The following is an 18247-nucleotide window of genomic DNA, read 5'->3' as shown; positions in this document are numbered from 1 at the left end:
GCATTACTCAATGAAACAGTCATCCAGAAGAGTTGTATGTCAGAGGTCAGTATTACATGATATTGTGAATTTTCAGTAGTGTATTTGGATCGAAGATTTGACTGACTTCTGGACATCAGAAATGTATACAGTGTCTAAGTTTTTCTCTTTCAACAGGTCTTCCAGCTATTCGTTATCAGATGAATCTATCTGTGTTAGTATAAAACAACAAAGATGTGAGATTAAGTCAGCCGAAATATGTGGTATCACTTCATCTCTTCTATTGTTGAGTGAACCAAGTGAGTGAGATCTATAATTCAAGATATAGTTGTCCGAGTACACCAAATAATTCAGTTTCTGAAACCGTGTAACTTTAGTTATGATCGTTCTTTTTATTATTTTTGTCTACTAAACCACAAACTTCTTCCTAACATGAGCTTATCAACTTAACCATGTGATTTGTTTTTATTTTTAAGAAACATTTTTTATATTAATTCTGGTAAGATTACTGTATTATAGCGGCGTCGTAATAAAAGCTCAATGATCTGTGGTGTCCAGATATCTAAGTAAGAACATTCTCCTGTTTGTCCTCAAAATAAATTGATTAAAAACACTTTTTCTGACACAATTTAAGTTACAAAAAAGGTTGTATTATATCTGATGAGATATAGACTACTTAAACTACATCATAATTAACTACATTTGTATTGCTGATGAACATGCATATAGACAATAGCATTACATGCCCGCAAATAATACTGTACGTTACTTAAATAGACGTGTTACTCTATCATAGCCTAAGACAAGAGACAGGAAACTAGTATTTATTAACATGTTGTGTGGGGATGTTTTTCCTCCTTTCCAGATATTTACATCACTTGATTATTTCAATCAAAACCACTCAATACATCATCTTTCGATCTGTTTTGGGTAAATATCTTCAATCATGATTTAATCCTTTCAAAACTTTCCCGGACAAAATAAGAGCACTAATACATATTTTCAACCAAAAAATAATGGCCGTCATGGAACCTTTTAGAACCGATATACAAAATGTACTTTACAAGGCTTTCAGCTGACTATTGACATTTGATAATGTCAGTAGTTAAATAGATTTTTTTTCTGAATTTAGAAAGTCAAAATGTATGTCAAATAGACTTGTCCTTTAAAACTCAAATAGTCAAAGTGCATTTTGGGGAGTCAAAAACACACTCAATGATCTATTGTAAGCCCTGCTTTACTAACATATGCAGTTATTTGATTTTCATAAGGTATATACTTGGAGCATTTACAATGGTTGCCCGTTGAATACTATATATATTTCATATGAGACAGGATAACAATATTTTATGATGCCTTTTAACCCAACTTACAATCTTTGACGTTATATATATATCACATATTCCATATCATCTATTCGGTATCTCTTTTATTATTTTAAAAATAACCACTTTTTTATTTTAATTATTTACACATACAATGCGAATGGTTTTTAAAGTATTCATTTTTATCTGATTTTATCTTCACTAATCACATGTTTGTTTAAAAAAAAAAAATCCTCAATGACCACGGCTGTCAATGGGCCATTAAACACAAACAAACAAACATCATTACAAAGAAACCAGGGTGGAAATATTAAGATATTCCATCAGACAAATGAAATATATGTGCAGTATTAAATGAGAGAGCACTAGATTTAAAAACTGTTGTTTTCATTCAAAAATATATAATTTATAAATTATACAAATCATATTCTTGTGCATCTCATCCATGATCGTACAAACATTTTTTCAGAAAACATGATCATATTTGTTCACATTTCCTTGGATTCTATAGATGCTACGTAAGCAAACACATATCATTAAAATATCATAAGCGTTCAACACTTTTAATCTCTTCTTATAGAATAACTGCTAAAATGCCATCTACCTGAGAAAAGATGGTTTTCACTGTGGCCATGTTCAAGGGTGATATTACATTTCAATGAGTGAAACTAAATATTAACTAAAAGCCAAGATTATTTTCATTATATCACATAATGTCATTCAAAGGACAAAGACTGGTTGGTGTTGTTAACTATTTCTTTTGTTGTATTCTCACTGGTTTTAATAAAGAAATAACTTTCTCAATTTCAAATGCAAGTTGTTCTGGAATGTTATGAGAGGTAAAATGGGATTTCACAACAATTGGACATATGGTAAAGGTGGATTCATAAGTTACACATGTATCTGTCTGATGCAGAAGTTTCATGAAAAGAAATTATTAGACAGAGAAATTGTTTATGCAAGCATCCAAGTTTAGGCACTTGTTAGTCATGCAGCAAAAATCAATTATTAACCTTTATTAATATTGATCTTCATTTGGCTGATAAATAAGTTCAATGAAGTAGACCTGATATGTCATCCATTGTATCTGACTGCTTACTGGCAAAGTTGGATATCTATATTTACCTCCATGAAACATCAAAGTTCAATACAACATTGTAGTCAAACTACAAATATTTACCATAAATACTCCAATCTGATATTTGTCACATTTTACAAAATATAATTTTGTAAAAAAAAAGGTTTCAAAAAAGTATATTGCAATGAATCCTAGCGACATAACCCCTGCTGTATATGATGAAAATGCCTATAACTAAACACGACCATTTTATCGTGGATTGTTGTATACATTACAAACATTCTATTGACACAGAATGTACCTCATCCAACATGTGTTAGCTTTATCACAACAAGATTGAAATGTACCCAAGTAAATGTGACTGGCTGTGGTAACTACTGACAGTTAATAGTTGGTAAACATCCACTTATCGTTGATATCACATAATGAGAGTAATTCAAATTCAACCATATAAGAGCATCTGTGGACACTCCTGTACAACACCCAGTCAAACACTTGCCCTACACTGGCAAGATCCCTTCTCATCTTGTGTTAATTTTGCCCTTTGCATGAAATTACTAATAGTGGTAAAACTTGCTGTCATGATAATTTGTGATGACTCAGTAAGGAGGGTGAAAAAGACAAAAGTTAAACTGCCACAAAACTTTCCAAGTACACTGTATACAATATTTCTATTCCATCCTAAGAAATGAACAATTGTCTGTATAAAAATGTACACATATATATATATATACTCATATCGCTTTGTATTTCAAATTCTCAAAGTGTTGTTTATATTTCTGCCTGTGTATATCTTCCCAAATCTAATTGGCAATCATTTAATATTTTGTATTGCACATTAACATGTTTCTACGTTACATGTGTGCTATTTTGCAAACTCTTACATGTTTAGTAACGAATTAAAAAATGACTAAACTCTACAAAAAAATACTTGTTCAAAATTAACAGGCAAAATCTATGACAATTTTGGGAGACACATGTACTGCCTTATCTATCTAACGAAAATCTAGGTATACAATCTAGGTGAAGAAAGGGATGTTAATTTTTTCTCAAAAACACCAAATTTTACCAATGAAAATATTCTGCTAACAACATCAGCACTTTTGGTGAATATTTGCACTAGTAAGTATTTTAAAATCTCAAAACTACCTACTGGAAAAGAAACCGCAAGTCTAATACATGGTAATCCTCTCTAAGTTTCAAAATTGACCAGAAAATTAATATGCATGAGACCAAAACTGTTGATTAAATATATCTATATACATATATATTATGTATTGTCTGGAAACTTAACAGAAAAAAATTCAGCCAGACTTTGATCGAGAGACGTCTGCCTTGTCAGCCCCTGTCCACTGGAGAAAAGACTGGTCATCTGCTGGTCAAGCAAACTGTCATCCAGAAGGTCGATTGAATCGTCCGGCACCATGAGCTGACTGGCAGCCTGGTGGCTTCCTAAATTTTGCAAGGAGTAACCAGTCTGGTGCAGACTACTAGATGAATCTGTCCTACTCCCAACAGAATGTTGGCTAGATTGTTCTGATTTTAAATTTGTAAATCCACCGGTAAGCTGTTGAGCAAGAAGCTGTCCTGGTATTGTTGGTGGCTCTGCATTAAGATTTGCTCCAGTATGTTGGTCCACCCTCAGCTGTCCCGAATGCTCAGATTTCACATATGCTGGGGACATATGCTCTGATTTGATCTCAACTGTGGAAGGATTCTCCAATTTCTGATACATTCCTGAGGACCTCGGCTCTCCACTATGCTGTGTTACAGATTGGTGATCTGACTTGTGAAGTTCGGATTTCAAGTGTTCGGATTTGACATTTTCTGATTTCACTTGTTCAGCCTGGTGATGTCCAGTAGACTCTGACACCTTGTGGTGTCCTGATTGGTGTTCAGATCTATGTTGATGGTGGTGGTGATGGTGATGATGGTGGTGGTGATGGTGTTTTCCATGGTGACTATGATATTTTGATGTGTAATGGCCACCAGTTGCCTGGATACCAGACAGTGTTGGAGTGGCCATCTGTTGCTTTAATGCCATTTCCTGTGCGTGAATGATATCTTGGTTGATCTCCTCATGGCACGGGTGCCACAGACGATGGATGACTCGTTCAACAGCCACAGAGTAAACAGTGTGAGAGGGAATAGCACTCTTGTAAAGCTGAAAAGGAAAAATAGAAAAAGGTATTACTTGTATTAAAAGAAATGAGATGGGCTAGATATTGTTCCGAAATGTGTTGTTTCAATATTAGATTTAATTATTCATTCTGAATATTGAAAGTGCATATCAGATATCAGAATGTAAATTGATAAAGGGAGTTAAGTCAGAAAATGTGAAAATATTTACTTTCTTCTCTGACATTAATATCCATAGGTCTGTGTCATACAACCATATTTCTATATCTTCTACACTAATCCAGTTTTTATAAGATGTGTAAATTACAGATATAACACAAATCTAACTTTGTTTGAATACAGAAATTGTAGTTTTTGAGATTTTCCATCTTTTTCAGATTTGTTGCAATATTGTTAAAATATTATTTACAATTACATGTATTTAATACAAGTTCATTTGAATGTATGTCTTTATCTACAAGTAGTGAAACCATTTAAGTAACATCATATGTCAGAATTGCGGTGGGGGGGGGGGGAACTCAGTGGGATACACGGCACGGCAGTAAATGATTCATAACTTCTACAGCATCTAAAATACAGTTCAACTGACAGGTATTAACAACAGTATCCATAAATCTTATTATCATTACTTAGTTGATAAATCAATGTAATTACCTACACATAAATCAAATGACCTACAAAAAGCTCGTTCAATCACTTATGTCTAACTCTGTGTAAGACTTCCTGTCTGAACAACTTTCACAAGGTTTGGTTAAAAATGATAACAAGCTATTTTGATTGATACGTCTCGCCTGTGCCCTGTTTTGACCATCAATGCACATGTCAAGTTTGGTTGGTCTAGCACTTATAGTTTCAAAGAAACTAAATTAAACGCAAAAAGTTAATGTTGATGGAGATACTGACAAAGTCAATGGACCATGAAAGGGAGGCTGCATCCAGCATTTGATGCATAGGTTGAGATGTACTACCTAAGATGCATCTATGGTCCAAGTTTGGTTGGTCTAGCAATTATACTTTCAGTGAAACTTACTTAAACACAAAAACTTAATGTTGACGCCGCCGTTGCCGGAAACGCAACACCTCAGTCTTGCCTCCACTTCTTTGTGGTGGTGAGACGAAAACCGTATAAAGCGTATCAGATACATAGCAAGATCAATACCTGTAAACAGTGGACCAGATCAAACAGAGATACAGGCCCTTTGTACATTGGTTGATTGGCTGCAGCCAGCTGTTCTGCAGCTGCTCCCTCTCCGATTTCTAGTGGTGACTTCCGACTGGGGATGTGGTTTCCTGTCTGTGATATCATTGTCGCTTCACTGCAAAGAGTTCAACAGGTTTTTTTTCTCATTCAATCTTATAAATAGGATACAGAATTCCTTAAAATTCTGTAACTTACATACAATCTTTCCCAAACAGAAAATGTCATCAGAAATTTGGCGGAGACCAGTCATATTTTAAACAAGTAGGTTTGATTAACTTTGTCATAGCTTAGACATAAAAAAAATCAATTTAGATATTGACCCAAATTGAAGGCCTCAATAACATTTGAAGTAACATAATTTCCTAAGATTTGTAAAACATGAGATAGGATGAATATTTATTTATATGTACACGCATTTTTTTTATGAAACTTACCTCTCTGTGTTTTCATCTTCAATTAAAGGTGCATGTCTCAAGTAAGGATTTTTTACTTGCGTGCCAACAGCAAATTTGAATTTTTTCTCTCTTAGCTTGTATCCACTTCTTTGAGACAGCACTACTGATATCAAATTCTTTAACTGGTTCTGGAAATGGAAATGTTGAATCTATGGCTATTTTGATCAGGAAATAAATATTTCAACGACTGGAGAATTTGTGTACGATTCACACAATTTCTAGAGTCAGTCTAAAGAAAGAAAAAAAAAATATATTACCATCACACAAAGAAATATACTTATTTTCATTTCCATTTTGCCTGAATTTGTATTTCATTAAAACATTTGAAAAGCAGTTTTAAGAAAACGACTCTGAAATATTTGTTCACATTCATTTTCTAAATGTTTCCTGTCAGTCTAACGTACCTCAATGGACTGCATCACCAGTCTCACTGCCATGTCTGAGACATCATCAAGACCCGACTCCCATGCACACACCAGCATACGACCATGTACCATAGTGATATCAGGGAGGGATAACTCTCGCGCAGCAAACACTGCAATACAGGAAGTTACCAACACTCATCTAACACATCACTTGATTTGCAGCAATTAACTCATGAAACTTATTCCTTAATTGTAGTAATTCATGTTTTCAAATGTAAATGTGATTGTCTCTGTCTTTCTACCTTACCAATGTCATCTGCCCCTTTGAAGTTGACCTCCGGAAGATGAACGACTGGATTAGCAGGTACAAATCTTTGCTGTTGATATAAAGAAAAGCACAATAAAAGAGAAATAAACACTGATTCTTTTCAAAGATATAAAAAAAAATCACTTATAAAACAATGAGGCAGTAGCCTGTAGGTGAAAAAAAAAACTACAGTAAAACAAATGGCACAAACAGTATTTAGCAATGTGGTTTTTTTAACCATAGATCATTTATTCAAATTAGATTTTTGAATTGATACATAAAACAAATGAATTAAATATTGAAAATAAACTCACTTGGAATGTGTTCCGAGAACTAGGGGGACGTTTCCGAAACTTTGGCCTGAGAGGTTTCGACTGTTTTGATGGATCACTACTACCTTTACCCAGTAAACTGCTTTCTTTTGGAACTGAAAACAAAGTTAGAATCTATGTATGCTCTTATGTAGGGTTAACAGATTCGTCTGTTTTTGTATTGTCAAACTGTCCATCAACAACTTAATGCATCTTCAATTTTGTCATATCAATCATTTTTATGATCAAATCTTTTCATATTATATGACTCACAGTTCCTTATAAGATATGGGGTTGCTTTTTATTCTGAAAGAAAATAGTAAAACAGCTGCTAAGCCTGTCCAAAAATCTATTCAAAATTTTTTGATCAAATTTTTAGGGATTCTTTCTTTCTTTTTATTAATACATGTAAAAGGTTATTGTAGATGTACATATTACGAAGATTCAATTAAAATCAATGGAAACATGGATTCTGCACACAGATTTATTACATTCCTGGACTTTTGATGGAAATTAGAAATCTTACAACAAAAATTCTAAAATAATCTCCCAGGTATATATGTTAAGACGCAAAATGTTACCATACATACCTAATGATGAACTCAGAGTTTGGCAGCGAGCTATGATTGCCAAAAGAAATTCATTATGAAGATGGACTGCAAATACAAAATTATAAAAAATTACTGTAAAAAGATGAACATGAAAACACACAAAAATTGTAAAGGAAACAAGATGTTTCAAACTAATCTAGACAATGGAATTATGAATAAAAACAGGTTATTTGCTACATTACATCTCTTACTCCAGAAGTGTACAATATTTAGTGTTATAGCTGTAGGATGATGGAATTGTTCAACCACAACCCCTTTACTTTTGCTAGAAAATGTATCTCCTTTAAAGTTATCATTTAGCATGATCCAATAATTGAAAAGAACTTGCAAGTCACAGTTATAAGGCACTGTAGCATTACTGGAAAAACATCTATGTTTAAATTTATACAATTATTGTGTGTTAACAACACCAAGGAACTGTGTCAACTTTGTAAATATATTTAGGAAGCAAATAAATTAAGAATTTAATAAGATACACATGTATGTACTACACTTTCCACTGTTTGTCGTGCCGTCGTTTACTATGTAATGTATTCACATATTTATGAACTGATGGGTCGCAAGGCCTAAGTTAATGAATGAATTGAATTTAATGTACCTTTAAATTATGGAATTAGCAAAGAAGTCAGATTTACCTGCATCATCTGACAAAAGACTGCGGGCTTCCAAATCAAAGTCTTCTTTAGAAATCTGGTGGAAAAAAAGTGTTTTATGCTTATACTGATGTGAAGTTTATGATATTGCATATTAAGGAATATTTTCTATTAAACTGCATACCTTTAAAACCATCAACGTTAATGTAATAATAGCATATAGGTAAAATAAAAATAAATAAAAAGGAAGATAAAAACTTACTTTTTGCTTAAACCATGACTTGAGGTTTTGTAGATATCTGTGAATAAATAACAGAAAATACATTCTTGATTACTGTTCATTCTAAAGAACAATTCAACTCATACCTTTTAATCCTATAATATCCCATACAATGAATTAACAAACTGACATACATGTAACATGATATAGACTTAGCTTATGCTAACTAACATACTGTGCATTTGTAACAACTTTAATTTACATAAAATAGTACAACTTGCTGAAATTTGAGTCTGGTCCGCGACGACATTTGTAATCTGTGCATCAGTAAACAGGTAAACACAAATTGGTCCGAGTTGAGGGTATTTTTCTCTGACTTGAGATGATGCGTTGTAGTGCCAGTGCGTCATCAAAGTGAGAGGAAATTCCAACCCGTTCAGTTCTGTAAGCTTTACAGTTATGAACAGATGAAGCCATAACAAATTAACAACAACCTGATTCAGTGATTGCCAATCTCTAAACAAATTACATTTATAATTAATTTCGAACTGAAAACCCCGACATGCAATTTTACATAGCATTTTTTATAAGAAGAAATGAATATCGTGCTTTGAGGTCGACTTATACTAACATTTTCATATTCTCGCCTAAAGATTCTTGTAAATTCTTTTTTGCCGCATTGAGATCACAGGCGGCGGCCATTTTTATAACAATGATTATCGACCATACCGGATGTTTATTTCTACAATATCCAACAGAGGGCACTTGTTATGAACGTGGCAGGCTGTTCCAATTAACATCTTAACTCCTCACTAAGATAATAAAAAATGATATGTAAATATTAAATTAGAGCAAATCAATGCATTGTAATCAATTGATACCTGAACTGGAATTTGAACACATCAATTTGTATATCAGATTACACAATCCTTTTGTTGTCGTTTAGAATAAACAAAAGGATGTTATAAAGCGAGGGAGTAACATCAATTGTATTCACAGCTTCATATTTCCGGTTCTGGTCCACACAAGGGTACGTGGCTTCAATTTGCAGGCAATCACTTTAGCCTCGCCGAAGCCAAAATGCCTCAACAAAGTGAATTGATGGATAAAGCAGAAGATGTTGTAGATCAGGTAAACAATAGAGACAAGTGTTAGGGAGGAGTACAGCATGAATCTCGAAAGTGAAACTGTCTCTTATCAAACAGAAAGTATAGCACTTCAGTCTTTAATGAAAAAAAATCATTGCAGCTGCAGCATCTTCATCAATGTTTCAAATGAAGATATATATAGCAACATAATTTATCTTTCCTTCATTTCTCTGAACATTTATAACCGATCGAAAGCGATGTTTGTTTTCGATGCAGAGATAATAAGAAATGCCGGTATATGGAGATTTGTACACGTCGAGATCCTCATATAGGCTCATGTGTCATATGGCCGTTCCCACTACTATAGCCAGAGTTTCATATATATAGGATACAACACCAGACTTTTGACAGATAGATGGCTGGAGAAAGACAAATCTATTGTTGAGGCCAGAAACTCAGGCTAATATAACTAATGATTGACTCGCAAACAAAATACATGATTTGTAAACTATATTTCAGTATATACCGGTCATATATTGTTATGTTTTTGTATGCATGTCACCATGTGTAGCATGTGTGGTTCCCACCATATGTCACAATTAGTTTACAACTTAAAAGTAGAACATACATTAGAGATGTACAACTCTTCTAGTCCCAGTAAATTTTATTTTGGAACTAGTTAAATTTTTCAGTGTGCAACAAAACATCCTACCTTTTATTGCCAAAGTAATATATTTGTTATTTAAAATGAGTTTCAGAAATATATAACTTCACATTGAATGCTTTTGACCTTCTGTGAACTCTTACAAAGACAGAAATTTAAAGTATTATTTTAATTTTCCAGTATCATAGAAGTTCTGAACTTAAACTTTTACACAGGTACATGTAATTAATTACCACCATTGCATAAAAACTAACAAATAATCAATATATCATCCCCTATTAACTTTATCAACTATGACTAATTCACACCTCTGATTTGCTCGCAACAAACAAATAAAGCCTTCCATAAAAAATGGAACATGTTTGGACGCATATTTGTTTGTGAGCACTCCCCATCAATACTTGTGTTTTCTGAACTTTTGCAAGTATGACTAATTGTAACAAAACCAATTTTTAAAAAGGTATGAATCTTGAAAGGGTCATTTATATGGATTACAATTGACAGATTGCACTGGTCCCTTTTATCAACACTCACCTTTTTCTAACGAGAACATAACATGCAGCAGAGCCTGTATATATGTTTTGAGTACATAGGACCCATATCTAGGATAAAAGAGTGTTTGACTCTACTGAGGAACAAATGCAGATATCTATAAGACAGCAAAGCCATGAATGGGGGGGGGGGGGGGGGGTATATGATTTTATATAGTCTATAAATAGTGATGTGTTTAGTGCAGCCAGTATTCCAATGATTTCATCAGTGTCTGATCAGAGTAGATGCTAACTGTACAGGTGACCTCTGTAGAGCAGACTAGACTTCACTTCCCTTGGAAGATTAAGGAGAAGTATGAAGAATTTAATAAGAATGTAACAAATAGGAAAAATAAAAATAAACATATAATACATTTGCATGAACCTTTTCAATTGTTACACCTTATATATAATGTATCCACGTACCCTATGTTGATGTTTTGCAAAGTATTGAATCAAAACTAGCAATAACAATTTTCATGAGTGTTTTTCTCATTTTCAGATACTGAGGAAGAGTAAACATTTTCTTCCTCATGTGGCTCGATTTTGTCTGATAGGAACCTTTTTGGAGGATGGAATTCGAATGTGGTCCCAGTGGAGTGAACAACGTGACTACATGAATTCAACATGGGGCTGTGGGTGGTATCTTGCCACACTATTTGTATTAATTAATTTAATAGGCCAGTTAGGAGGCTGTGTCATGGTACTTAGTCGACAGAAGGTTCCCATTGCCTGTGGCATACTCTTCTCAATTATAGCTTTACAGGTAATGAAAATGCATGCACTAACATTTGATGATTGATGACTTTTAATGACCTGTTAAACTTTTAAAAAAATTCTCAGCAGTTCTTAACCAGTTTAATTTTGTTAATTTTGCTGGTCCATCCCAAGAAGGGAATTCGAAATGGAGATAAATTATTTAAATATTTCTCATTCCAAATGGAGAAAAGGGATTTAAACAATAATTGATAGTTGGAGCATCCTTTGACCAAAAGGATCCATTAGTTTATATACAAAGGGTGTGGCTCCCCTGAGGCAGAGGTCTGCCCCCCTCTCAAACTGTATATTTTCAATATGTTGATGAAGAAATAAGCAAGAACATACTGCTACTGCTAGGATTGGTGTTGGGTCCAGCCCCGCCCCTCCCCTCCCCTCCCCTTTCATCCTTTGGTGCATCTTAAAAACACATATGCAATTTTTGTGCAATGAAGACCAATTCGTTCATGCTACATGTACCAGATATTTCTGTCGGGGTCCATCCCCTATCCAACCATGGGGACTAGTCCCAGAGTAAGTACATTAAGACAGGTGACATTCCCACCCTGTAAGAATGTAAGCAATTATTTATGCTGAGCATGAAGAGATGAAAACATTAATGCTAACATGATTGATCAAAGGGTGTAAGAGAAGAATGTAGCTACCCTGAGGGGCAATGCACAAAAACAGAAGAGAAATTGAGTGTTTAAATCTTAAATTGTCAACCCCTCTTTACCTGTTGATTGAATTTAAACCAGATTTGCAAGGAAGCATTCTTGATACCTGGAAATCAAATCGTTTTATAAAGAAAGGGTGTTGTCTTTTTTCTGGTACTAACAATGTTCGATGATTGCTTAAATATCCAGGTGAGCAATACAGGCTCGCTGAAACATTTGTTTAGGTGTTATTATTAAGACAAAGATTTTGTAAAATATGAATTACTTGAATCATGGCAAGAGCAAACTTTCGAATCCATTTGTTCATTTGGCAAATGGATTTGGAAAAAAAACCTTGCACAGCGGTGAAATACATTTGATCAGAATCATCTTTTATGTGTAGGTACATGTTTTGAAATTAGCGTTAATGATATTAGGGTCTTATCAAAGAAACAAAGCTATTTTGCCTGTCTATTGTTTATTTTATATTCAATGGAAATATTGCTCTGATCCCTGTGACAGGTCCACTTCAATTTTCACTTGCCCTCAGACCAAATCTACTGAGTACTGGTACCAGGCCATTGGGCCATGGTGTTTGGACCAAAATACTTTCTCCACCTTCAATTCAGAACTTTAGTTGGTTAAATGATTTTGGTAATCCAATATATACATTTTGTTTCAGACTGTAGCCTATAGCATCCTGTGGGATCTCAAATTTCTTTTTAGGTAAGTATTTACAGGTAGATTTTCATTAATGTTGAATATAGATTGTAATTGAAAACTTAACAATAATATAGGATTTGAAATTAATCTCTTGTCTTTATTATCTATACTGAAAAGAATTAATGAATACCATTGATAAAAAAATGATTACTCTCCAGTAATACACAAAAATATTTTAGCAGTTTGAACACCTGTTGGAATGTTCAGTTGCAGATTTTTACAAGAAAATTACAAATTTGAATTCATATCTAGAATATATATAGATCACCTATTGATAAACTTAATAACAGATGTTTCATATGTGATAATCGCATGTATGTTCATTTCATGTGAAGAACTATGTGACTCAGCATAAAGGATGGATTGTTGACTCACTCACTGGACTGGCCTGTTTTGTATTTTTCAGAAATTTAGCCTTGGCAGGAGGAGTACTACTTTTATTAGCAGAAGATCGTGCAGAAGGCAAAAGTCTATTTGCAGGCCTTCCATCACTTGGAGAAAATAACCCGAAACAGTACATGCAGTTCAGTGGCCGCATTCTTCTTGTGCTTATGTTCTTAACCCTGTTACGTTTAGAATTCGACTTCTTTCAAGTGATACAGAACTTGGTTGGTACAGCATTAATTCTTCTTCTCGCTATTGGCTACAAAACGAAGTTGTCTGCCCTTGTTTTGGTTGTTTGGTTGACAATGCTGAACATGTATTTTAATGCTTGGTGGAATGTCCCATCCTACAAACCAATGAGAGACTTCCTGAAATATGATTTCTTCCAGACACTCTCTGTCATTGGGGGTTTGCTGTTGGTGGTGGCATACGGTCCAGGAGGTGTCAGTATGGATGAGCACAAGAAGAAGTGGTGATAAAAGCTGTCTAATTGATACCATAGTATAGACTGTTTAATTAGTGTCACGCAAGCCAGTTAATAGAACATTGATTTTCAGGCCTGAATTTGTTTATATTGCATTTCTAGTCTCGGGGTTGGACTTCTAAAAATAATTAAATTTTGTGTTTGCGTTCAATGTCATATTCACTAAAGTTACACTATTGTGTATTAAAGTAGGTTGACTTGAATTTATCCTTTCAAAATGTATCATCTTAATCTGGGGGGGAAACTTGATTGATTGAAGGTAAAGTAGATTTTAGTTTCTTGAATGCTAAAACTTTTACCTATAAATCTGAGATTATATAATGGATCAGTCTGTCCAACTTCCCTTTTATAAGCATTAATAGATAAATACAATATTTTCGAAATTTATGTTATTTCCACGTCATTTCTAACACAAGTCGAAGTAGTAATTTGTGTATACTATTCATGAGATGTAGATGCTGAAATATGACTAAAGATAAACGCTACTATAAAGTGTGGAATGTAAATGAATAATCATATGATTAAGTTATATTTTAGACTGGTGTTTATGTGACATTTTTTTATCCAGATAAATGAGCAACTTTCATGAAGTGGAAAACATGCAGTACAGTAATTTTGATTCATGTAATAATGAGCTCTACATGATGATACTTGTATGTTTAATTCAGAATGCCAAGTTGCTTACAAAAAGCTACATTCATCTTCCATCTTTTTTTAAGTCATTTCAATTTTCTGGAATGTGCGTTTTTTCTATTTAAGATATTTGTATACATTTACCCGGTACGAGCCACACCGTAGATATATATATATTGTTGCAATCATTCACAGAAATATTGCTCGGTATGCGGTATATAAATACACAAACTAACAGTTATTCAGTTCTAGCCTTGAGTGTTTTGTATCATTCCTGCCTGAGAATACTCTGATTTAGGTAGGTGTGTATACTGATAACAAGTGTCTGGGAACCTCCAATACCAGTACATTTTGTATACCTTGTCTATCGCCAATTGACTGTCAGATTACTGGTATACAAGATTCCTGTACCGGAGTACTGTATTTTTAAGGGCACCTTACATTTGTAAGATAAATGTAGGGCAGGTGTTACATGCTGAAACACTTCATTTATTTGCAAAGCCTCTCTGTGAAAATATGTTTAGTTTGTTGTATATTTTCTCTTGTACATTTAATGCAAATTTGTGTACACTAATTTCTTCTGATGTACAATAAGTATGTTTCTCTGGAGACACTCATTTGCCTTTCTGTGTTTTGATTTAATTACTTTTTTAATTTATAAAAAAAATCTACTGCAATGAATTTATTAAATGAAGGAAGTATATATTTTATGATAAAAGAAATTTTGAACAAGCATTGTTAAAACATGCTTGTTGCTTTCTTTCCATCCATTTTTTTTCTTGAATATGTAATGAAAAGTATTCACAGGTTAAGCAGTTCATAAAAGTTACAAAACATAATAACAAAACATTCGAGAGAAGACATTTTGTGTTGGTGCCACATAATGATCATTTTGGTGTCTGAAATGTGGGTTCTGATTTTTCCTTGTGTAGGTATCTTGGTTTACTCGCTGTATGTGAAAATGAATTAATTGTAATGATTGTTTGTACTATTAAGTTTGATTAATCTGTATTCTTTGTGTTTGGTGGAAAGATAAATATTATTAACCCTTCATGAAATTTCTTAGCTTTAATTTATAAGTTTAATATGTTGCCTCGGAGTTGAACTTCTCTGTAAGTGTAAGCTAGTGTTTTTGGGTACGAGTACTAGATCTATTTATCTGCTTAACACTGATGTCTTAGGCCATTTTACATTTTTTTCAGTTCATGACCTGATCCAAGAGCCAAAGTGTGATGTATCATGTACAATCGTAATTCTGTTTGATTGTTAGATTATAGATTTGGCATAGGGTTCACCCTGACAACAATTGTAATCCACCTTTTGAGCCATCCAGATGTTTTTAGTACTGGGTACCACCAAGTACTGTTGTATTGAGATAGAGGACAGTACAAGATGTAACCTGGTTGGTGATTTACAATTCAATTCATATTCTGCTTCTACAATAGTAATTATTATAGTGTAATACATACGAAAATAATTAAGTGTCTATTTATATGCAGTATGGTGGGATACTGCTGACTTTTGTACTTACCATCTTTCTGCTTTTCATTTATACATTTGAAGATTTTTTAAGGTAAGGGGTATTAATTGGTGTGTTCAGCCCATTAACAATCCACCAATCAGGATGAACCTTATCCAACCCTATCTACACAAAGTTGTGTAGTTGTATGTGTGAAGTCTTTTGTAAAACATTACGGTATGTGTTGATGAAAGTGACATACATCATCCATACTTTTGAGATATATTGTCATAAATTCTGTTGTCATTTAGCCTGTATAACATGTTGTGCATGAGAGGAAATAAAAAATCGTAAGAATTCAGTAATATTTTCATTTTTTTTTTTATACCTTTCAGCCTTGATTAAGTTCATTAAATAAAATTTAATTACCATTTTTGCTGCTGACCTCAAACATTCAAGGTCATAGTGAAACTAAACCTATCAAAAGACAGTCAAAACTGACAACCTGACGAGTTAAGATGTAATGTGCCCTGTTGGTTAGTTCCTGCTACCATAGTCAGTTGGTCGGCACTTTTAAATACAAATCCTACAATTTGCCAATGTTGCTATCTAGGAGTTAATGCAGCACTGCAGCAAAACATGCGAGATATGAATACATTGACGAGAAAGTAACTCTTGGCCAGATTTTTTTTTTTTTTTGTTGTTGCTTCATCTATACATGTGATGTAAGCTTTCAACTAACATGTGTACTATGTTATTCCATTACAGCTCGTCTCCAGATTGAATTTACATTGTCGTGAAATAGGCATACAAGTGGATGGTCTTCCGTAAAATATGACGGATGTTCAAACAATAAGTTTCTTAAATTATTTAAGTTTGACCAAAGTTCACGTACAATACGAAAAAATCGTCTTTGTTTTGAATCTCAAATAATTACCCACGTACGACGCAGACATGTTGTCGTAATTCTACCGTATGCTGCTGGTGTAAAATCGTGATCTGCGATAATTTATTCATTGCAAAATTATGACCTATGTTAAATTACACTTTCCAAATTTCGATGTAATAAAGAGTCTCTCATATTGCAATGATCGATTCTATTTCTTTCACATTAAGTACTGTACTAGTAAATATGTGAAATGACAAACTCACTTTGAAGGTTGGCTTTCATACACAGCAGTATTGAGTTTAGATCAAAAGTTACATCAATGTGCATTTACTGTTAACATGACTCGATCAAACAGATTAGAGGAAAGAAGAGAAAAGATCGAACTGACAAAGAACTAATGAAGATGGTACAAAGGTGGGCACCAAGATCCATGTGGGATCTCTTGTTTTTTCATGTGAATACAATTATATATGTTGCCTGCCTTTTCAGAAAGTTGGAACGTCTTGAAATTATTCCCAGTAAAAACAAACAAACGGTAAAGACGTCCGGGGATCGATTTCTGGTGGCGAAGTAGTTTTGTTTAAAAGGAAATTATTATAAATACATTGTTTTTAAAAATCACTTCTATATAAAATGAACAAGCAACTCAACGTCAAAAATATGCTGAATTGAACTTTGTTAGAGACAAATCAAAGCGCTGGGAATCTGAGCACTAAAATAATTCCAACAGAAATTACTTTTCTTTATTTAAGCACTCGTGTATTTCTATATTAAAACAGAAAAAATAGTCTTCAGAAAATAATGAAATAAACATTGTTGACAAAGTTTGGAACACAATATCTACCTCCTAGCGGCATTGAGTATAGGAAGTTAAAGTTAAAGTTAAAGCGATATCGACCACATTACAAGATCTGTGGTTATAAGACATTACGGCAAAGCTCACATCAATGATGACAGACGGAAAACAGCAGAGACAAATTGGAAGACTTGGATTGTGAAATTTCATAATTCTACATAAAAGGTCGGCTTTTAGCTATTTTGATAGTAAAAAGAAACAGAAAATATAACAAACAAACAGGACCTCATCTATCGTCGATACATCATTTTGTAAGTCGTATTTTAAAATGATATTTGATATATACTCATGATTTGAGTGTTCTTAAATTACAAATTAAACGAAACGAAAAATGAATAAGCACAAGAACAGCGTTGTGAGTGTCCATGAAATGAATGTTGAACTTCGTAAGATACAACTGAATCTGAGTAGTCTACTAGCATGCAGTATTTGACGTCTATGAGAGCTTGCATTCTAGAGCGTTCGTTGTATTGCCACTAGAGATATGTTTCTAGTTCTTGAACTGACTTACGTTTACGGGTAATTTATTCGAAGAGCGAAC

General features: G+C 33.6%; 2 protein-coding genes across 2 annotated transcripts; one reads left to right on the top strand and one right to left on the bottom strand.

The window, feature by feature from the left end:
* Window positions 1-1470: 1470 nt before the first annotated feature.
* Window positions 1471-9286, bottom strand: LOC110447574 (transcriptional adapter 1-like). Its single transcript, XM_021493355.1, has 10 exons — window positions 9216-9286; window positions 8627-8663; window positions 8407-8461; window positions 7751-7816; window positions 7164-7276; window positions 6850-6919; window positions 6582-6712; window positions 6157-6305; window positions 5681-5837; window positions 1471-4546 (listed from the first exon to the last, which is right to left on the bottom strand). Exons 1-10 carry the CDS (start codon window positions 9284-9286, stop codon window positions 3653-3655), a joined length of 1743 nt encoding a protein of 580 aa, XP_021349030.1. The 3' UTR covers window positions 1471-3652.
* A 287-nt stretch (window positions 9287-9573) lies between these two features.
* On the top strand, window positions 9574-16322 carry LOC110447573 (surfeit locus protein 4-like). The gene is made up of 4 exons (XM_021493353.1): window positions 9574-9715; window positions 11369-11632; window positions 12961-13004; window positions 13408-16322. Exons 1-4 carry the CDS (start codon window positions 9665-9667, stop codon window positions 13859-13861), a joined length of 813 nt encoding a protein of 270 aa, XP_021349028.1. The 5' UTR covers window positions 9574-9664; the 3' UTR covers window positions 13862-16322.
* The last annotated feature ends 1925 nt before the right edge of the window (window positions 16323-18247 follow it).

This window comes from Mizuhopecten yessoensis, unplaced genomic scaffold, assembly GCF_002113885.1.
Source record: "Mizuhopecten yessoensis strain PY_sf001 unplaced genomic scaffold, ASM211388v2 scaffold3459, whole genome shotgun sequence".
In the NCBI taxonomy this organism is placed as follows: domain Eukaryota; kingdom Metazoa; phylum Mollusca; class Bivalvia; order Pectinida; family Pectinidae; genus Mizuhopecten; species Mizuhopecten yessoensis.
Note: the sequence above shows the minus strand (reverse complement) of the source record. Positions and strands in the feature narration are given on the sequence as shown.

Excerpts from the sequence above, each read along its gene's own strand:
- LOC110447574 (XM_021493355.1), bottom strand. The coding sequence starts at position 9,286 with ATGGCCGCCGCCTGTGATCTCAATGCGGCAAAAAAGAATTTACAAGAA. Across the intron at positions 8,664-9,215 it reads TTAGGCGAGAATATGAAAAT|ATATCTACAAAACCTCAAGT; the intron begins GTTAGTATAAGT and ends ATTTATTCACAG. Across the intron at positions 8,462-8,626 it reads AGTCATGGTTTAAGCAAAAA|ATTTCTAAAGAAGACTTTGA; the intron begins GTAAGTTTTTAT and ends TTTTTCCACCAG.
- LOC110447573 (XM_021493353.1), top strand. The coding sequence starts at position 9,665 with ATGCCTCAACAAAGTGAATTGATGGATAAAGCAGAAGATGTTGTAGAT. Across the intron at positions 9,716-11,368 it reads CAGAAGATGTTGTAGATCAG|ATACTGAGGAAGAGTAAACA; the intron begins GTAAACAATAGA and ends TCTCATTTTCAG. Across the intron at positions 11,633-12,960 it reads TCTCAATTATAGCTTTACAG|ACTGTAGCCTATAGCATCCT; the intron begins GTAATGAAAATG and ends ATTTTGTTTCAG.